The sequence below is a fragment of the Aphis gossypii genome, chromosome 3 (assembly GCF_020184175.1).
Source record: "Aphis gossypii isolate Hap1 chromosome 3, ASM2018417v2, whole genome shotgun sequence".
Classification (NCBI taxonomy): Eukaryota; Metazoa; Arthropoda; class Insecta; order Hemiptera; family Aphididae; genus Aphis; species Aphis gossypii.
In genome coordinates this window covers 32,857,365-32,875,129 of record NC_065532.1, presented here as the reverse complement: position 1 = coordinate 32,875,129, position 17,765 = coordinate 32,857,365, and the positions used below count along the sequence as shown (strand labels likewise).

Sequence of the window (17,765 nt, the reverse complement as noted above, 5' to 3'; positions counted from 1 at the left end):
CATTCTTGACTACAAAATAGTAAATACTCTCTAAATTTTATTCGAAAATCTAGTATAAAACCGTATCACGCATTAGACCGTATATACTCACAATGATTGCAATTTGGCAAAATGAATTGATTGATATATTTTAGTAGATTTATAGCTGCTTATATTCGTTTTTTCGAATCAGTGCTATTGAGTTTGAAAAAAGTGTATTCATATCTTATATGTCATGCTCTTACTCTTCACGTACCCATATAGGAATATAGGATTTAAGTATTATGCACTATACGCTGTATCGTAATAATATTTTGTTGTGGCATATATTATTTTAAGTTTATAGGAATAATTTTGATGGAAAGTTTTGTAGAGTACTTTACGTTAGAGCTTACACTTACGGGCAATACATTTCTGCATATAGGATTTAGCTGAACATAAAAATGTAGGTACGTAAATTGTAAAGACTAGATAAATATCTCTTAAGCTTACTAAAAGTGGATTTGAAGGGATGTCGTTATTGATTGTTTATTAAACTTTCTTCAGATTCTGAGAGCTAGGGTATATGATGTGTTTTATATACGATTTATTCGGTCAACGTTTTTTTAAGGCAATAGAAAAGCTATACAAAAGTTTCACTCAGCACTTTTTTATATTGAAAATAATTTAACACGGGTTGTGCTTTAGAGTGGTCATTTTTCAAATTGTCTAGTTATTCTTTGGAAAATATTTTAAAGAAATTACGATTTTATCATTTTCTTATTTATCATTGAGTTAAATAAATTGATTCTAACTCGAACAGTTTCTCTAACTGTTATACCTACTTACTTTATTATATGATTTTTGTAAGATAATAAATAATAATATTGCAATATCGCAGTTATAAGTATGATATATATAGTAGGTATTTGTATAATATTATATAAAATGACGTTATCATTGATTTTTCAAGATTAATGTAAGTTAAGAATCGTTCTTCACAAATGTCGACACTTTTATACACAGTAGGTACAATGCAACTATTATATAATGTTATAAATTCTTGAACAAGCTACACATCCGATTTTTTTTCAATATTTTTAGAATAATATTATGTTCTATAATTCAGGTTTTTATATTTACCATATTAAATATCTCATAAAAAATACCAATAGTCCCTCGTTGTCGATATTTTAATCGAAAAATTATACTAATGGATTAAATCGATTTAGCTTTTAGAATGTTAAACGGTAAAGAATGAACAAAGGTAATATTGTCTTTGGACAGGTTTACTATAATCAATAATAAAAAAAAAAATACCTCGTAATAAACCTATTGAAACGGTTATTTTGTGGTTATTGTAACAATAATATCTAGGAAAAAATGGCAAATTATTATAATAATATAGTGTGCCGACGGTAACGATTCGGCAGATCGGACCCTGGTTGTACGATCGTCGGAAAGCAAAAAATAAAACAAAAGGGTACATTTATTTTGTTTCATGTATATATTATAGTGTGTGTACCACTTTTGGCCCCGACTGGGTTGCCGACACCGAATCGATATTCATCGGGTGAGTCATCGTCTGTGGCGGCGAGAGGGGTTCTAGTCGTCGGTGTATATAATATGGTCCGTTATACGGGGCGGAGGGCGGCGTGGGCGGACTCTCGAGCACGACAATCGAGCTTTTTCGGCGAATGCACCGCGATAATGTGTATGGGTAGTATGTTATCATATATACACTGCTCTGAGACATCGATGTCTCGCGTTTTCCGATACGATAATCGAACGATTGCGACTACCAACGGCGCAAATAAGGGACGACGACGTGTACACACACGCCACCACCGCCGTCGCCGATCAGTGTGTGTCTCGAGGGCTATGCCGTGACATGAACGCCGGCGAATCGTACAAGGTGCTCGTGCTGGGCGACTCGAACGTCGGCAAAACATGTCTGATGCACAGGTTCTGCGACGAGACGTATTACGACACGTACATATCGACCATAGGTAAGTTTTATTATTTGTGAACAGGTGGCCGTACTTGACGGGCTTGTTGCGAGAATTGCCGAAATTTTTTTTCGGATAATATTATACGCATTATAATGCGCGTTGTACGACATAGTTCGTATAAATTATACGTGTTTAAAAATATTTTATTGCATGTTACATCCTCCCCGCAGTCAGATTAGTAAATTGCCTATCGATAAAAATTAACTGCGCCTATATAGAGTAACATATTTTTTAGGTACCTACTAAAATACTTGATTTTTTATTACGACGATCTTTGATAGCGGAAACGCCGTAACACGCATATTATATGTATATTATTTAATTATTCGTTTTATAATAGTGCAAACTAGAAATCTCATTTCTCAGATGGCTCAGATGTTTCAATTTATGCAGCAGTGCAGTATTGGGTGCTGCGTGTGTCGTGTACTCGTGTGTGTATGTGCATTCCCTGCATTCCCGTGTATTTTATCAGTTACGTAAATGTGTCTGTATCTCATTCAAGTATTACAATACACACAAAGTTCAAAAATTCGTGTAAGAATTTATTTATTTATTTCAACCAAATCAATTACAGAATTAGAATATAAGTGAAGAGATTTTACCCTACAAGCTAGGTATTTCATTTTTGTATGAAAATGTTGTAAGCATAATGCTACAATATAAAATAATAAATCATAAATTAAGTAATAAAATAATTAAAGCTAAATAATAAAGATTTCATTAAATAAATAAATATATTATTGAAAATGGAATGAAATGTTCAGGAAAGGCTAATTTTCTCTTAGTCAACCACCCCTATTTACGTTTAACGTATACGAACATGAATTTATATTCATAACTTCACACACTGTTAAAAACCCACGGAGGACTCTCAATAATAATAATAGATATACCTACTTTATTTGCTGTCTGCAGAAAAAAAATTTAAGTATCTTCAAAATATGCTATCAGTGTGCAAACTTCGCGTCCTATTTACTAACAACCAGCACGTCGTTAAATTCATCAACGGTGACCTTTGTACGTAAGTTTCAAATGTCCTCGCGGTAACCTACATTATACCTAAAACCCAATATATGATGTGAATAAATACGTACCTATTATACATATATTATAATGCACGAACTCCTCGGTAACCGGGTAACACTTTAAACAATAATATATTAAAACATGTTTAATAAAATCGGGCGTATAATTACATAATATATTTTTAGCGTGCAGCAATAATAAACATTAGTACTTCCATTATATATTATATGTATACATAGGCGTAGGTAATATGCTTTGTATGTTTATAATATTAAATATTTTTTAAGTGTTTACAATAATGTTTACATGCGATTTGACCACAACTGTTGACCACCACATAAATATATGATTAGAATATTATTTATCGCCATATGTCCCAGAGAAATGCGATCGATTATTGTAACGGAATCCTTTTTGACTTATTATGTATTACTATTAAAATAAATATAATTTTAAAAATCACAATACTATTTTAATATTCATGTAACATATTGTATATGTACTTACCACCTAGGTAGATATGTAGCCGTAGGTAGGGGAAGTGTCTGCACGATTTCGTGATAAGCAGGACTCGGATTTCAATTGAGATTGCATCTTATTTTTGGGATGTCTTACGTGGTGCTTTTCAAGCTATAAATATGTTTCAAGTATTCCGTGTTCTACAACAATGTTTTGGGATATATTTTGTAGTTTATTGTATTGATTTTATACTTTTTAGGACATATTTTGACTTTTTTAATTTCTTAGGATATTTTTGACCTATTTCTCGTATTATTTCTAAAAAAAATTGACCTCATTGAAATATAAGTACTATCTACATAATAATATAGTACTACGTAATATATATTATTATAAATTATTTTAATTTGAACCTTAAATCAGGGGTAATCCGGTGTTAAATTAGACAAGGCTGAAATTAATTTTATGTCACACCCGTCGATCATTTAAATTTCAAAACATTAAAGAAATACTTATTGTACAGTGCAATTAAAATGTAATTTAATTTTTAACTCATTATTAATAATAATTTGAATTTATTTAATAAATAATGCATTTTTTGAAAGGGCATTTAAATCCAAGCCCTAGTGATAAGTATCAATGTACTATAATATACGTATAAATGATAGGTATTACACACATTTTGCAGTGGTATATGCGCATTTTATGTCGCATATGACTAAATAAAAATAAATTCTACGTAGCTCAAAGTCAGATAGAAAAGTATTAAATTCATCGATTACGCTATGTGTATGTTATATACAGGCACCAAAATATATTTTTCACGCGAATGCGATATTTTATGATTAATGCAGCATAAAGGGACAAACAACCATATATATTTATAAAATGATGGATATTTATTAATATGAATATTATATAGAATATATAGATACGATATACCATGTATCGTTGAAACTAGGTTTCGTCGTGCGAAAGTCGAAACCTAACGTAATTCGACCAACATCCCGTCGGGGATTTCACCAAAGGATGTATCCTATATTAGATAATATGGTAATACATTATGTGGTTGCTTTTGCTGTGTACGTCAACGAAACTTTTGGTTGATATAAATATGTATATATACAAAGTGTTTTATTGTATTTGTTCCATTTAATACATTTTTTTTTTTTATATATTGTATTTTAAAAGTATGATTTTTGAAAAAAAGTTATTGTATAATAAAGCCCCACAGTGAAATTAGTAAAACAAATGATGTTTTGTATTGGTTTAATAGCTGAACTCAAAATAAAAATAATTGAAAAAAAATGTTTTTCTCGTGTTTTATACAATTTTGAGAAAGATTCAATTTAAAGAGATAATTATGTAAATATTTTAAAAGTTAAATTTATTACTATAAAATATAAATCGTATTAAATATTCAAATAGCTATATTTTATGTATAGATGAGTAGGAGGGTAAGAATAATGAGCACCTAACAAAGACTAACACGGAGAAAAGCTCTGTATAGCTATATATAGTGAACTATAATTTATGTATACAGATTTAACGATTTAATTTTATTTTATTTCGTTTTAAACCAAATTGTATCATAAATATTATAGAAGAAAAATGTCGGTATTGTTCAAATTTTAAAATCTCATTAAATTATCGCCACTACGATATTACATCATATAATATGGTGTATTATACTTACATGAAGAATATATTAGATATTTACCTTTTTTTTTTCATGTCGTAAAAGTATTGATCACAAATTGTTTTAATTATTTACTTAATAAATTCGTACTTGGGATTATCTAACATTAGATAATATATAAGTTGTATGAATTTATTGTATAGCTCTTGATGCATAATCCTTATATCAGCATATGACAGTATGGTGGATAAAAGATAATGATTGTTATTCATTTAAAATTATTATTGTTATAATAATTATAATATGATATAAAACGTATTCGTCATGCACCGGTTATATTACTCTTATTGAATAAATAAATAATTTATAAATATTACAATCAAATAGAGAAAATGTGTCACGAGTAACACAGTATTTTTTTTTCTTAATTGAATCAGATATACAATATTGGTACATATACGTGTTCCGAAACTACAGAGTATTAAAGCAACCGGAAATTTTAAGATCGTGTACAAGCTTTACGCGATGATTATTTTCTTTTTGGTCACAATAACATTTTCTGCGACGTGTTTCCTGTACAATTATCATTGAATTGCATGGTTGTCGCGCGGTATTTAGGTTACTTTACTATGTGTACCCAAGAAAATCAAACGGTTAAAAGGGGTAAGATCGTATGAGTTAACATCGTTACACACTACACAGCAGCATGTTTTATTTATATATCATAACGCGATGACTAGTAAAATGTCAATGTAGAGGCATTTTAGAGAATGTCATAAAACAATAATACATAGTATAATATATCTGTTTGTTATAATTTATACTTTATAGGATGATAATGATAATATTTTCGTCCGTTTTGGATTTCAGGAGTCGATTACAAACAGAAGATAATTCAATTGGACGAAAAACCAGTTAAGTTACAAATATGGTAAGCCAGTGCATGTAATACATTTTATAACGATATGAGTATTTAAAATAGCTACAATTCATATCTATAATTAAATGAACTGTCCTTAATCTAATCTAACTGTAGGTAATATTGATATAACATTGTTTTTTCGGAATTATTGATAAAAAGTCGTTTTTGACGGATACTCATAGTTCATACCAAAATACCAATAAATACAATAGAAAATAACTGCAGCTATCTTAATAACATTTTAAAACATTTAAAACTAATTTTCATAATAAGTATCTATCAAAAATTTAAGTCGTTTGATTTTGAACGAATTAAATAAACTGTGCAACTGAGAAATAATTTTAATATGAAATATGTCTGTAGAATGTCGCTGTGTGGATTAGTATTGGTTTTTTTTAAGAAAAAATACATCCGTGTCATTTTAAATTATTTCTATTTTATTTTTATATGCGAATTCAACTGAAATTACAATTCTTAGAAAATATGGAAATTGTGCTGTATACACAAAAATATACGATTTAATACTGAACAAATAAAATTGAACCTTGTAATAATAACGATACGGTTATTATATTTCTCTCATGAATTATTATACTATTCGTTTTTGCGTGCATATGGTGTATACTTAATACTTATACCTACTTGTTACATGACCAGTTACCAGTTATACTCACTACAGTTGTTGTTTACTGTTTTGACGAATGTATTTTTATTTCAAGAGTTTATTATAGACTGCATGTTATAGGTACATGGTATTAGGTACCTACTTACTAGCTATTTGAAAAAAAATATATCTATATACTATCATATTGCTAGTCGTTACGTAATATTATAAAATAGATACCTATAATCATAAGACCAAATAAAAATGCCAACAGAAGTGCTCTTTGATATTTTCCATATGTGTGTGAAATATATTTCATTACACATAACAAAAAATTGAATTATTTTAAAATAAATTCAACCTATATTTCATAAGATATCGCTTGAGAAAATGTATTATCGAGACATCAAATATAATTTACTTAAATATAAAAATACTTTGACTTAATTATATTTTATAGAAAATGGATTGATTAAAAAAATAACTGAATATAAATCGATTGATTTAAAATGGAAATTACCACAGGGAAACAGTCGCGACGTAATATTTAATTTATATTCAATAATATTATTATAGCTGAAAAGATAAAACTTATAATATAGTTCGATCAATTAACGTCATGATGTGTACAAACTACAAAATATGACATAAAGTCAATACAATTTCGTCGCGCTTGGTAGGATAAATGATTTTTTTTCAATTATTATTAATTGACAAATTACGATGTCCTGACATTTTAAGTTTTCAAACATTAATTAATAATATATAATATTATTATACTTTAAGTATACACATAAACGTGACAAGTATTTTAAATAATCGTGTATGATTTGTATGTAGTTGAATTGTTTAATCTTTCGATTATACAAAGCCAAATTATAATTTTCATGTTTACAAAATTAATGATTTGGATAGATATTTTCATAAAAACCGATTCAATTAGGTTTTATGAAGTGTAGATGTGAAGTGAAAATGAAGTGCAAATCTGCTATAAAATAATTATTGAAACATATTATAAGACTTGTATTATTGTTTTATGTTCTGTAAAAAATAGAAATGAAAAATCCTACACAATTAATGTAATCAAAACATTTTAGCGTATACATATTTTAATGTAGGTATAATACGATAATAGAACAATATAACTGTTTTATGAAACATCAATAAAAAGGAGCAAAATTAATTAGTTCAACGACAATAACTTATAAATATCACTAATAAAATGTAATGTAATTGGTGTAACAACAATTCGAAAAAACTCCACAAAATATTAAGTAGGTATAGGTAATTACTAGGTATACATTTATTATAAAAGGTGTTATAAATGGAAGATATTCCTATTTCTAAGGGGATTTATGGTGTATAATATAATATAAAATTGTACAAGACAGTGCAATAAAATTTATTACCGTTGTTAAAACGATATCTAAAAAAGTTTAAATAAGTTTTATTTGCATTGAATCCGATATATTTTGAAATAATAATATTTACAGTCGAACGAAAGTAATAAAAGCGTCTTTGTCATACTATTTTTTTTAAGGTTTGTAAATAATCATTCTCTTGAAAAATCGTTGTAAATTTTTTTTTTTAAGTCATCATTTCATTCATGAAAAATATTTAAATAGTACAATATCAAACAATAAAATACAGAATATTTACATTACAATAGTATTGACTTAAAATACTATATTTAATGTGTCGAAAACCCTTAAACAAAATCTTCAATAAATGGTTGTTTTGCTATTATCATGTTAACTTAATAGAAACTTGCAGGTTGAAAATGAGGGAATTTTAAAAGAGACTCTTTCTAGAAAGTCTGGAGCGTCCAGAGATCCTCTTAAAAAATAGTTAATGAACTCTTAATCACTTTCGAAGCGTCGCGAGGACAGAGTTTGGATATGGAGGACTTCACAGATAGCTAGATGAATATTAAAGTAGTGGGTGACGAGGTATTGAGAATGATAGAATTATAATCTAAAAATCTATTTCAAACATGTTCGAGGCGGGGTTGGCCTTATGAAACAAATAACTACAACGTATTTGGTGAGAGGTCTGACAAGTAAAAAAATACAAATTACTGAAATAATGTGCATATCTGAAACTTTTAGTGGTAGGCACGTTTAATGATTCATAATAGGGCTTTTAACGCTCTACTTAAGTACAGTTAAATTAGCAACAACGTTTTGTAAGTACCTACCTATATATAACATAGTATGTAGGTTAGTTTCTATTATAATAATATATTCTGAAAGAAATAGGTATTTTTAAAAATTTGATTTCAAAAACCGATTATCGTTAATAATACTACATATTGTTGAATTTTTGTTTTAAAAAAATTAAAACTGATAAGTAATTACCTATCATAGTAAATGAATTAATTTTTGGTTATCTGATTTCTTAGAAAAAAACATACATTATACTATAGTAATTATGTTATAAACTAATTCATGTTGAAATTGCTTGTTAATATACAATGTACAAATTATTTAGAGATGTGCTTAAAAATATATGTTATTAAGATTTACTAGCACCTACACCTAAACATGGTTTCCATACTTTCGTCAAATTTACTTTTTACAAATCCAATACATCACTTGAAACGAAAGTGGTATAGAGATTACGTTCTACAGTAAATGCACAGATACGCTGTATACAACAAAAGTAATAATAAAAATAAAAAAAAATTTCAAGTTAACAAAATATTAAAATCTAAAAATAATCCCGTTGTGTTCTGTCAATGGATACGTTTTTAAGTTTTCCTCCTAATTTAATTCAGAAAAAAAAATTTTTTATGATAAAATTTACTTATTCTTCTATGTAAAGATTGTAAATATTTTTGTTTTTTTTTCTTTAATAAAAAATAATTTTGTTATTCTAATATAATATTATTGTAGCCAACGTATAAAACTATAAAATGATCTGCGATCCATTATCACGAGATTAAAAATACCAACGTAATTAATTATTATACTTTTTAGTATATTAATTAATAATAACATATTTCAGGGACACTGCCGGGCAAGAGCGTTTCCGAACACTGACTACGGCCTACTATCGAGGCGCAATGGGTATATTACTCGTTTATGACGTCACAAATTTGGATTCATTCGATCATTTGACGTATTGGTTAAAGAATATTCAAGAGGTGAGTTTTAATGCACTGTTTAATAATAGTATAATACTCGTAAACGATAACATGATGGTTCAATTAATAACTACAGGTATATTTTTAAGTGTTTAATTAATAATATTATAATAACAATATTAAAATGTAAATTATGTTATAATTACATACAATCATATAATAAAATATATAATACATGTTTAGAACGCTTCGCCGGATGTTATTAAAGTTTTGGCAGGTAACAAATGTGACAACGAGACAGTGAGAGCCGTAGACAAAGCAGACGGAGAAAAAGTGAGTATTCAGATTTCAGAGAATGTAACAAATATTATATTATGCTAAATTGTTAAACCGAGCGGTTAAGTAGCACTGACAATTAAACATATTTTTCTGAATTTTACGATCAACTTTGAAAATAAATTTATAAATCGGTATGCACACATATGTTATACACTTATACCTCACACTACGTATTGTATACATTATTATCTATTTTGTATAGATAGCGGAATGCTACGATATGCCGTTTTTTGAAGTCTCGTGTAAGATGGACATCAATGTGGAAGAAGCGTTTCAGGCGTTGGCTAGAATGATCAAAGAACGTTCCAAATATTCGGTGAGCTATTACATATTTACATGTAATAACTATATATTCATATGATGTGATTTTGATACTATAGAGTATAGATTATATCACTATGTAAACACAACTATATTATAGAGTCAAATACCTCAATGAAAGAATATTATTAGTACAGTTAACTATTTGTATATCTGCATTGAAATCCTCAAAAAATAATTTACATTAGAATATGAATAATTAAAAATATGAAATCTGATAAATAACAATAAAAAAGTAAAATATATTTTCCTAAATATGTTAACACTTTTTATGGAAATAAGTGTTTAACTTTAAAAGTCACCTTGTATATAATATTACCTGCCTATAAAAAGATAATATCAAAATCTTCAGGCATCTCTCTTATTATGTATATTATATAATATCTTGTAAGTCTCAAACGGCTATATTTTTAATTTATGTAGATTTTTGAATTAAATACTTATTCTTTTAAAAGTTTCTATCTATATAAACTCCGAAACTTAAAAAAAGATTTTATCTCATTTTTTAGTAATTTTCTATTTATTCCCATAATTTAAAAATATTAAACAAAAATAATAAAATAGGATTATTAGATTACCTCTAAAATTGAATAATCTATTTAAGAAAATAAAATAAATTTGTAGTTTAGACCGGAATAAAAGAGTACCTCCTTATCAAGCTAAAGCTATAATATAACGAAACGTGTTTTTATAACGTTCAAGAAAATGGGAAATAGTACATAATATTATGCTTGACGCGGTCAACTAGGCATATTATTAGGTATTAAATAAGATTAATGAAAAATGGATAACTGGTTCTGCTTTATATCTATTGTCGCATCATTCTATACTTCAGTATAAGAAAACGAATGATTTAAATTAATAATATCGTTAGTGATGGTTAGCATGCTGCTCCCCTTAAATTAAAAATAAAAATAAAAAATGACACCAGGTAATGGCTGCCTCTAATGTATTATAAACATGAGCCAATCTACACACATGCATGTTTATAATGTATAATTTAGATATTATTCTTAAATTTATTTGTTTGTTAATTCGTGCCATTTTATTATTCATAGGGAGCGTTCGGGCTGAGAGACGAAACGCCCAGGGAAAAATGTTCACCACTCTTCGAAAAAGCTTTTGCCGAATCCACACGGAAGTGCAGTTCCTGTTAATGACCATAAATTTAATAATAATAATCATAAAAATTTAGCTATTTTTATTTTCATGAAAAATCCTAAAGCCTATTATAATAATACACGTGTTGGCTTATATCGCGCCTATATCCGACGTCGAAAAATTCAATAAGCATACTAAATTGACGAAAGTTATAAGTGGTTAATATTATTAGTGATTACTATAATATAAATAGTAAATACATATAATATAATACGCATAATATTATAACGTTATTATTATAGTATTGCAATAAATATTTCTAAATTATACGTAATGAATTGAATTTATTACCTATGGTATCTTTACCCATGACCATGTTTTGTAAATTCGAAATGCACAAAATTGTTCTTTTACCGTTTTCCGCGCGTAATATTTCTATTTAAATACATATAAATATATTCTATCAACATCTATTTATACATTCTATCAAAAACCGAAGTAAATATATAAAGACTTTAATATGATATAGGTACACACGTAAAAGGTGTGTCATCAAATAATGACAGGGTCATAAATTTTACTTGTTCAGACATAACGTTTAAATTTCAAATTTTTACTGTTTACGTATCTTTTCAAATAGTTTATATTATATTATGTATAGTACTAAAGTCAGAACAACATTTTTAAAATATTATCACTAAATTATGAATAAATATTTATAGCTACGAATCTTTCACGTTTTGCCTTTATGTATTATTATTGTTTCTGATATTATTATATAAAATTTATATAATATTTTCCTGCGAATTCACATGTATTTTTTTAAAATATTTATTTTGATTTATACCTTTTTGATGTTGTATACCTAACATAAATCTTTGTTTATTGTAATCCATTAATCCATTGATAATTTTAATAAATTGGGAACGTAATACAATTTTTGAAATAATAATAATTATTTTTTTTATTATATTGTACCTATATGTATATTTACTATATTTTATAGAATTATCTGAAAAAATTAGTAATTTTGTTAATCTACTGCGGGGATAGATGAAATCATTATTCATCAATGAGTAAAGTATGAAACATATACATAACCAAAATATTTTTAAGTCATTGACATATTATACTTTTCTGAGAGAAATTGCTTATTTTCATGCAATTAAAAGCTCACGTTTTGATTTAAAAATTAGAACACGCTATATAATACAATATATATTCACTTAGTATAATTGTATGATATGATTGATATGATTGTAATTGACATCTGACAATTATTATCATAGTTATAAAATGTTATTTCTTTGAAAAATTATTATGGACATGAGCGAGAATTCTACGGAGACGCCAAAACAACAAAAAATTATTGACTTTATTCGTGTCAATAGTACAATAATATTTATTTTCATGCAAATATACGATGATGTATAACGTACATCACATAATCAGTAAGTACAAAAGCTGTATATACAATAATACAAATTAAAAAAAAAAGCTTGGTCAAGTAGATACCGCTATGCTGTACATTAGGTGCCGCGTGGATCAATATTATACATATAATAGAGTGTGTTAAATTTGAATCCAAAGATAGACTGTACTTAAACGAAAAACGATTATGAACGGAGATGATTTGTCAGAAAAGGAATTATGATATATTTTAAATTGGGTGGTGAAAAGGGTGGTTTATGTTTTAATGACCTAAATACCCCAAAAATAAATCTTATATAAAAAATGTCAATTTAAAAACTGGTGTATGATTCAAGTTTCTACAACTAATAATTTTTAACTATAACAAAAATCTAAAATTATTTGAGTAAATCGTTATTTTACGAGTGAATTTTGGATATCGTAAAAATTCGAATTAAAGATAAAATTTTTTTGATTGCCCAACGTACTAAGTCTTTTGCGATTGTTGTAAATCAAACATATTATGAAAAATCTTGTATTAAATTTTCAACTCTTAGTTACTTATACAAAAAAATATATGAATTATACTTAGGTACAAAATAATTTGCAAATATTCATGATTTTGACGAACTTTTGTCAATATTTGAACTTCAAATAAAAAAAAATGTGCCTATGTAATCTTATAATTTTTGAATCACTAAAATACTATTTTATGAGGATTTTTGTATACAATTTTCAAGTATTTTGACTCAGCCAAAAAAGTTTTATTGATATTTATAAAAACTAAAGTAAAACGAATATTTCTAATGCTTATAAGACTACAATTAGCATTAAAATAAGCGAAATATTTTGAAAATTAAATCATGTAAAGAAAATGCCAATCTAAATAACTGGTGAAATTTTCAAGTACCTACGACTTATACTTAATACATATTTAAAATAAATCGTTTGGGGATTAATCGTTATCACGGTTATGCAATTTCGTAACCATTTAAAATCCATAACATTTTTTTCTATACTAATGCTCGAGTTTTTTTTATAGTTATTTGAAGGAAAACAAATGAAAAACTTAGTGTTTAATTTTTTAACTTTAGACATTAATACAGACAATTTTATGAATTTTCAACTATAAAAATACTTATACATTTTCGCGATTTTGACATATTTTGTAAAAATTTGAGCTTTAAACGCTTATAACAAAAAATAACGGGTTTTGTATTAGATTTTCAAGTATTTTATCGACGTTTCAAAAAAAAAAAAAATACTTGAAAAAATCGAGAATTTCAGTTGTCTATAAATAGCTCAAAAAAAAAAAAAAAAAAAAATAGATAACACTAATATAAAGATTTGGTGAAAATTGCAAGTATTTACAGTGATTAGTTTTTGAGTTACAATCAAATAAAAAATTCGATTTATTTGAAAATTCTTACTTTTAACCTCTATAATGCATCAAAGATATTCACTTTGCCATCGAAACACACCCCTGAAGTTTGAAATTGAAGTATTATTTCAATGAGTTATGCAAGTACACAGATATTAAAAAAAACACATACACACATGAAACATCATTATTGTACTCGTAGAATCAATACATTCATAACTTCGTTCAGAATCTAAAATATACAATCATAAATTATATTTAAGAATTCTGCTATGGTATTTCATAGACATAATATATTGTCATGTACTTATTTATAATAATTTGTGCATAAATTCGTCAGCTGCGCAACAACACTTCATGAATCAAAATTTTTAAATTTTTTTTGTCTATCATATACACTGTATATATTGTTGAGGACTTTGTAATTTAAAAATAATTATGTGCAATTTTTGCGTTTCGAGTATTTCTTTAACCTCGTGGTTCTTTTCCGTGTCATAAGTGAATGATGTTCTTATAAAATATGTACATCAATATACTTTAATGTAAAATGTTGAATATTATCAATAACTTACAATAATTTTTTTTTATAGGTAAGTGTTTTTTTTTGCATTCACTTTACGGAGTTAAAACAATCGTAATAACATTTATTTAAAATTAAAATTTATGTGATACTATAATAATAGTAAAGTATCATAATTGTGTTAAACACGCTATACAAACATACTTTGGTACTTAAAATGCAAAATCCCAAACTAATTTTAGTTTGTTGAGAATGTTATGCATAAAGTATATGAATGTATACGACGATGTTTAAGTATGATAACGTGCAATAAAAGCGGGGAAAATTAAATATATTTGTTAAGTTAGATACTTAACTCCAAGTCTACCTGTAGTTTGGCGGTATATACTTATATACGCTGTAGTAGGTGTTTACAACGCATATTATTATAGGTATATAAAATATGATGTGTAATGATGACAGATCGATAGAGTGACGCACTAGTCTCTATTGTCAATCAGTTCGATTTGATCGCAATTTGAAATTCAATAGTATATAATATACACATACTGATATATGGATTTTTTAAGTACTCAATGATCATATTCACCTACCAATTATTATTGGATATTCAAACGGCGTTGCAGCGGTCGTCAATTATTGTATGTGTATGTCTTGGAATATATACCTATAGTTTTTGCGTAGACTCCAAAAAAAAAAAAAAAAAATAATAACACTGTAACAGAAAACTTTATTGACTTTCGAATGGAAAATATTAATAACTGAAAACTATATTGGAGCATACCTACAAATAGTCGGTCAAGTATACGCACTATGTTATATTTTTGATGATTCGATAACAAATGTTTGTGTCCAAGAGGGATGTGCCGCACGGCGTATACTGCTATACTGACGACTATATCAACGACATTTTTGAATCGTTCTTCGTGTAGAAGACGCGCAGGAGAACAATATGCGTTCACCACAAAAATAATCGCTTTGCATCCCTACCACAAATAGAAAACGAAAAACAAACGAGATAGTTTTTTCAGTCGTATGCCGTTGTCATTTTACATATACGTATATCATTATAACAACCTGTGTGAATCGCTTGCTAAGGATATATTTTGTAATGTCTTAATGCATTTTTAAAGTCTTGAATAGTATTATTATGCCTTCATGGCTGTTTCTGCAATTGGTTTTATTATCATTCCACTCACTGTTGAGTCCCTTAATTTTTTTCCTCGGAGTCAGCGCGCTGTAGGCGGATGTCGTATTGTACAGCCTAATAATGTATGTATATTGTTGTTATATTCGAGTAAACCAATAACGACAGCGTTCGGTTTATCGTTTATGTTTGTTTACATTATTTGTTCGTATAGGGTTGATTGTCTGTTCGCATTGTTTCTGTTCATTAAACGGTTGTACGTATGCAAGTATTATGACATGATTTTTTGATTCTGTATTATTTGGTTAAACTTAATTTAAAATAAAATTATTGAATGTTTATAATAATTTACGATACATCTATTTTCAACAGTATAATATGTATAATGATAAATGCTTAATTCTTATACATTTTTAAGAAAACGAAATGATGCTTAAAATCATATGTTTATTATTAAGATGTCCCGATTTTAATCTGTTTTAAAAATTTATAACACGATATTCCATTTTTCAATTTTGTAATTTCCTCATTTTATTAATTATAAATGTACCTTCCTATTCTTTTTTGTGTCTCCAAACACTATAATAAGTGATCAATATGCTTCGATTTTCAACTTTGAGGATCGTTTTGATAGAAAATTTCATCTAGTTTATACTGAATAGTGGTTAAAATCAAAAATTCTTAGTACTTTTATTCATAATTGAGAAAAAACAAACAACTAATCAAGGAAAAATTCAAATTTTTAGGTTAAACGGCTTTTCAACAAAATTAATTTCTTTGTTTTGTTAAAATTTTCAAAATTTCACAAAAATTAGAAATTTTAAGTATTTTGTAGTAAAAAAATGTACAAAATCTTTAATTTTTATAACTTAAATTTTTAAAATGTAATATAATATTTCTCATAAATTATAAGTATTCAATAGGTACTGTAACTAAAATAATAATATATTATCATTGGTGATGTATAGGGCTCGGATTTTAAAGCATAATAAGTAACAAAAAAAGCATATGATTGTTTCAAAAATGCAAAAAAGAAGCATATTTATTTTTAAAAAAAGCAAAAAAAAAAGTGACCAAAAATTAACATGAATTAGTTATAAAAATAAATAAAAGAATTTGAAAAATTAATTTAAATTAAAAAAAGAATTATTTACCATGTATTTCCATAGAATTGCAGTAGTGAAACTGACTCTATTGTCCGACAGAATGTTTTTATACATAGAAAACGAACTTACTACATCCATTGAAGTGATGGGTACATACTTCATAGTTCATACAAGAGGTTTCAAATTAAAACATTAAATCTTAAATTTTGAAACGATCGATATGAATGTTATAGACATACTGACCGTATAGGTACTGCAGGCTATATTATGTAAATCGATAATCTATATATGTTTAATACATTTAATAAACAAGCCGATAACGAAAACAATAATAATCTATAATACAACCGTTTATTCCATTTAGTCCGCATTCTGGGTTTTTACATTTCCTATTAATTCATTTTTTTTTTTTTTATTACAATAGCTTAATAAACATATACAAAATCTACAGCTGGAATAATTTAAAAAAAAGCATTTACATAAAAAAATGGTTTATTTGGAATCAGAATGACGTGAAACGAATTTACGTACAAAAATTAGATTTCTATTTCATATATATAAAAAAATAAGCAAATGCTTTAAAATCCAAGCCCTAGAGATGACGTATTGGTATAGCACAAATGTACAATATATATACAAAAAAAACGTATAATTATGTTCTATTGGATGATATAAGTACTCGTAATTTGTTTGTTGAGTACACGTTTAAATCTATTTGATAAATAATAGGTAAAC

General features: G+C 26.8%; 1 protein-coding gene across 2 annotated transcripts; it reads left to right on the top strand.

Annotated features, from left to right (window-relative positions):
- The first annotated feature begins 1,794 nt into the window (after positions 1-1,794).
- On the top strand, positions 1,795-11,795 carry LOC114131436 (ras-related protein Rab-13-like). 2 transcript variants are annotated; one of them, XM_027996646.2, is made up of 6 exons: positions 1,795-1,967; positions 5,965-6,025; positions 9,627-9,765; positions 9,949-10,038; positions 10,247-10,360; positions 11,424-11,795. In XM_027996646.2, the coding sequence occupies exons 1-6, from the start codon at positions 1,850-1,852 to the stop codon at positions 11,520-11,522; spliced, it is 621 nt and encodes a 206-aa protein (XP_027852447.1). In that variant the 5' UTR covers positions 1,795-1,849; the 3' UTR covers positions 11,523-11,795. The 2 variants fall into 2 exon arrangements, with proteins under 2 accessions (XP_027852447.1, XP_027852448.1); XM_027996647.2 differs by lacking the exon at positions 1,795-1,967 and adding an exon at positions 5,491-5,757.
- The last annotated feature ends 5,970 nt before the right edge of the window (positions 11,796-17,765 follow it).

Coding starts and splice junctions, on each gene's coding strand:
- LOC114131436 (XM_027996646.2), top strand. CDS start 1,850: ATGAACGCCGGCGAATCGTACAAGGTGCTCGTGCTGGGCGACTCGAAC. Junction 9,766..9,948: donor GGTTAAAGAATATTCAAGAG/GTGAGTTTTAAT, acceptor ATACATGTTTAG/AACGCTTCGCCGGATGTTAT. Junction 10,361..11,423: donor AAGAACGTTCCAAATATTCG/GTGAGCTATTAC, acceptor TATTATTCATAG/GGAGCGTTCGGGCTGAGAGA.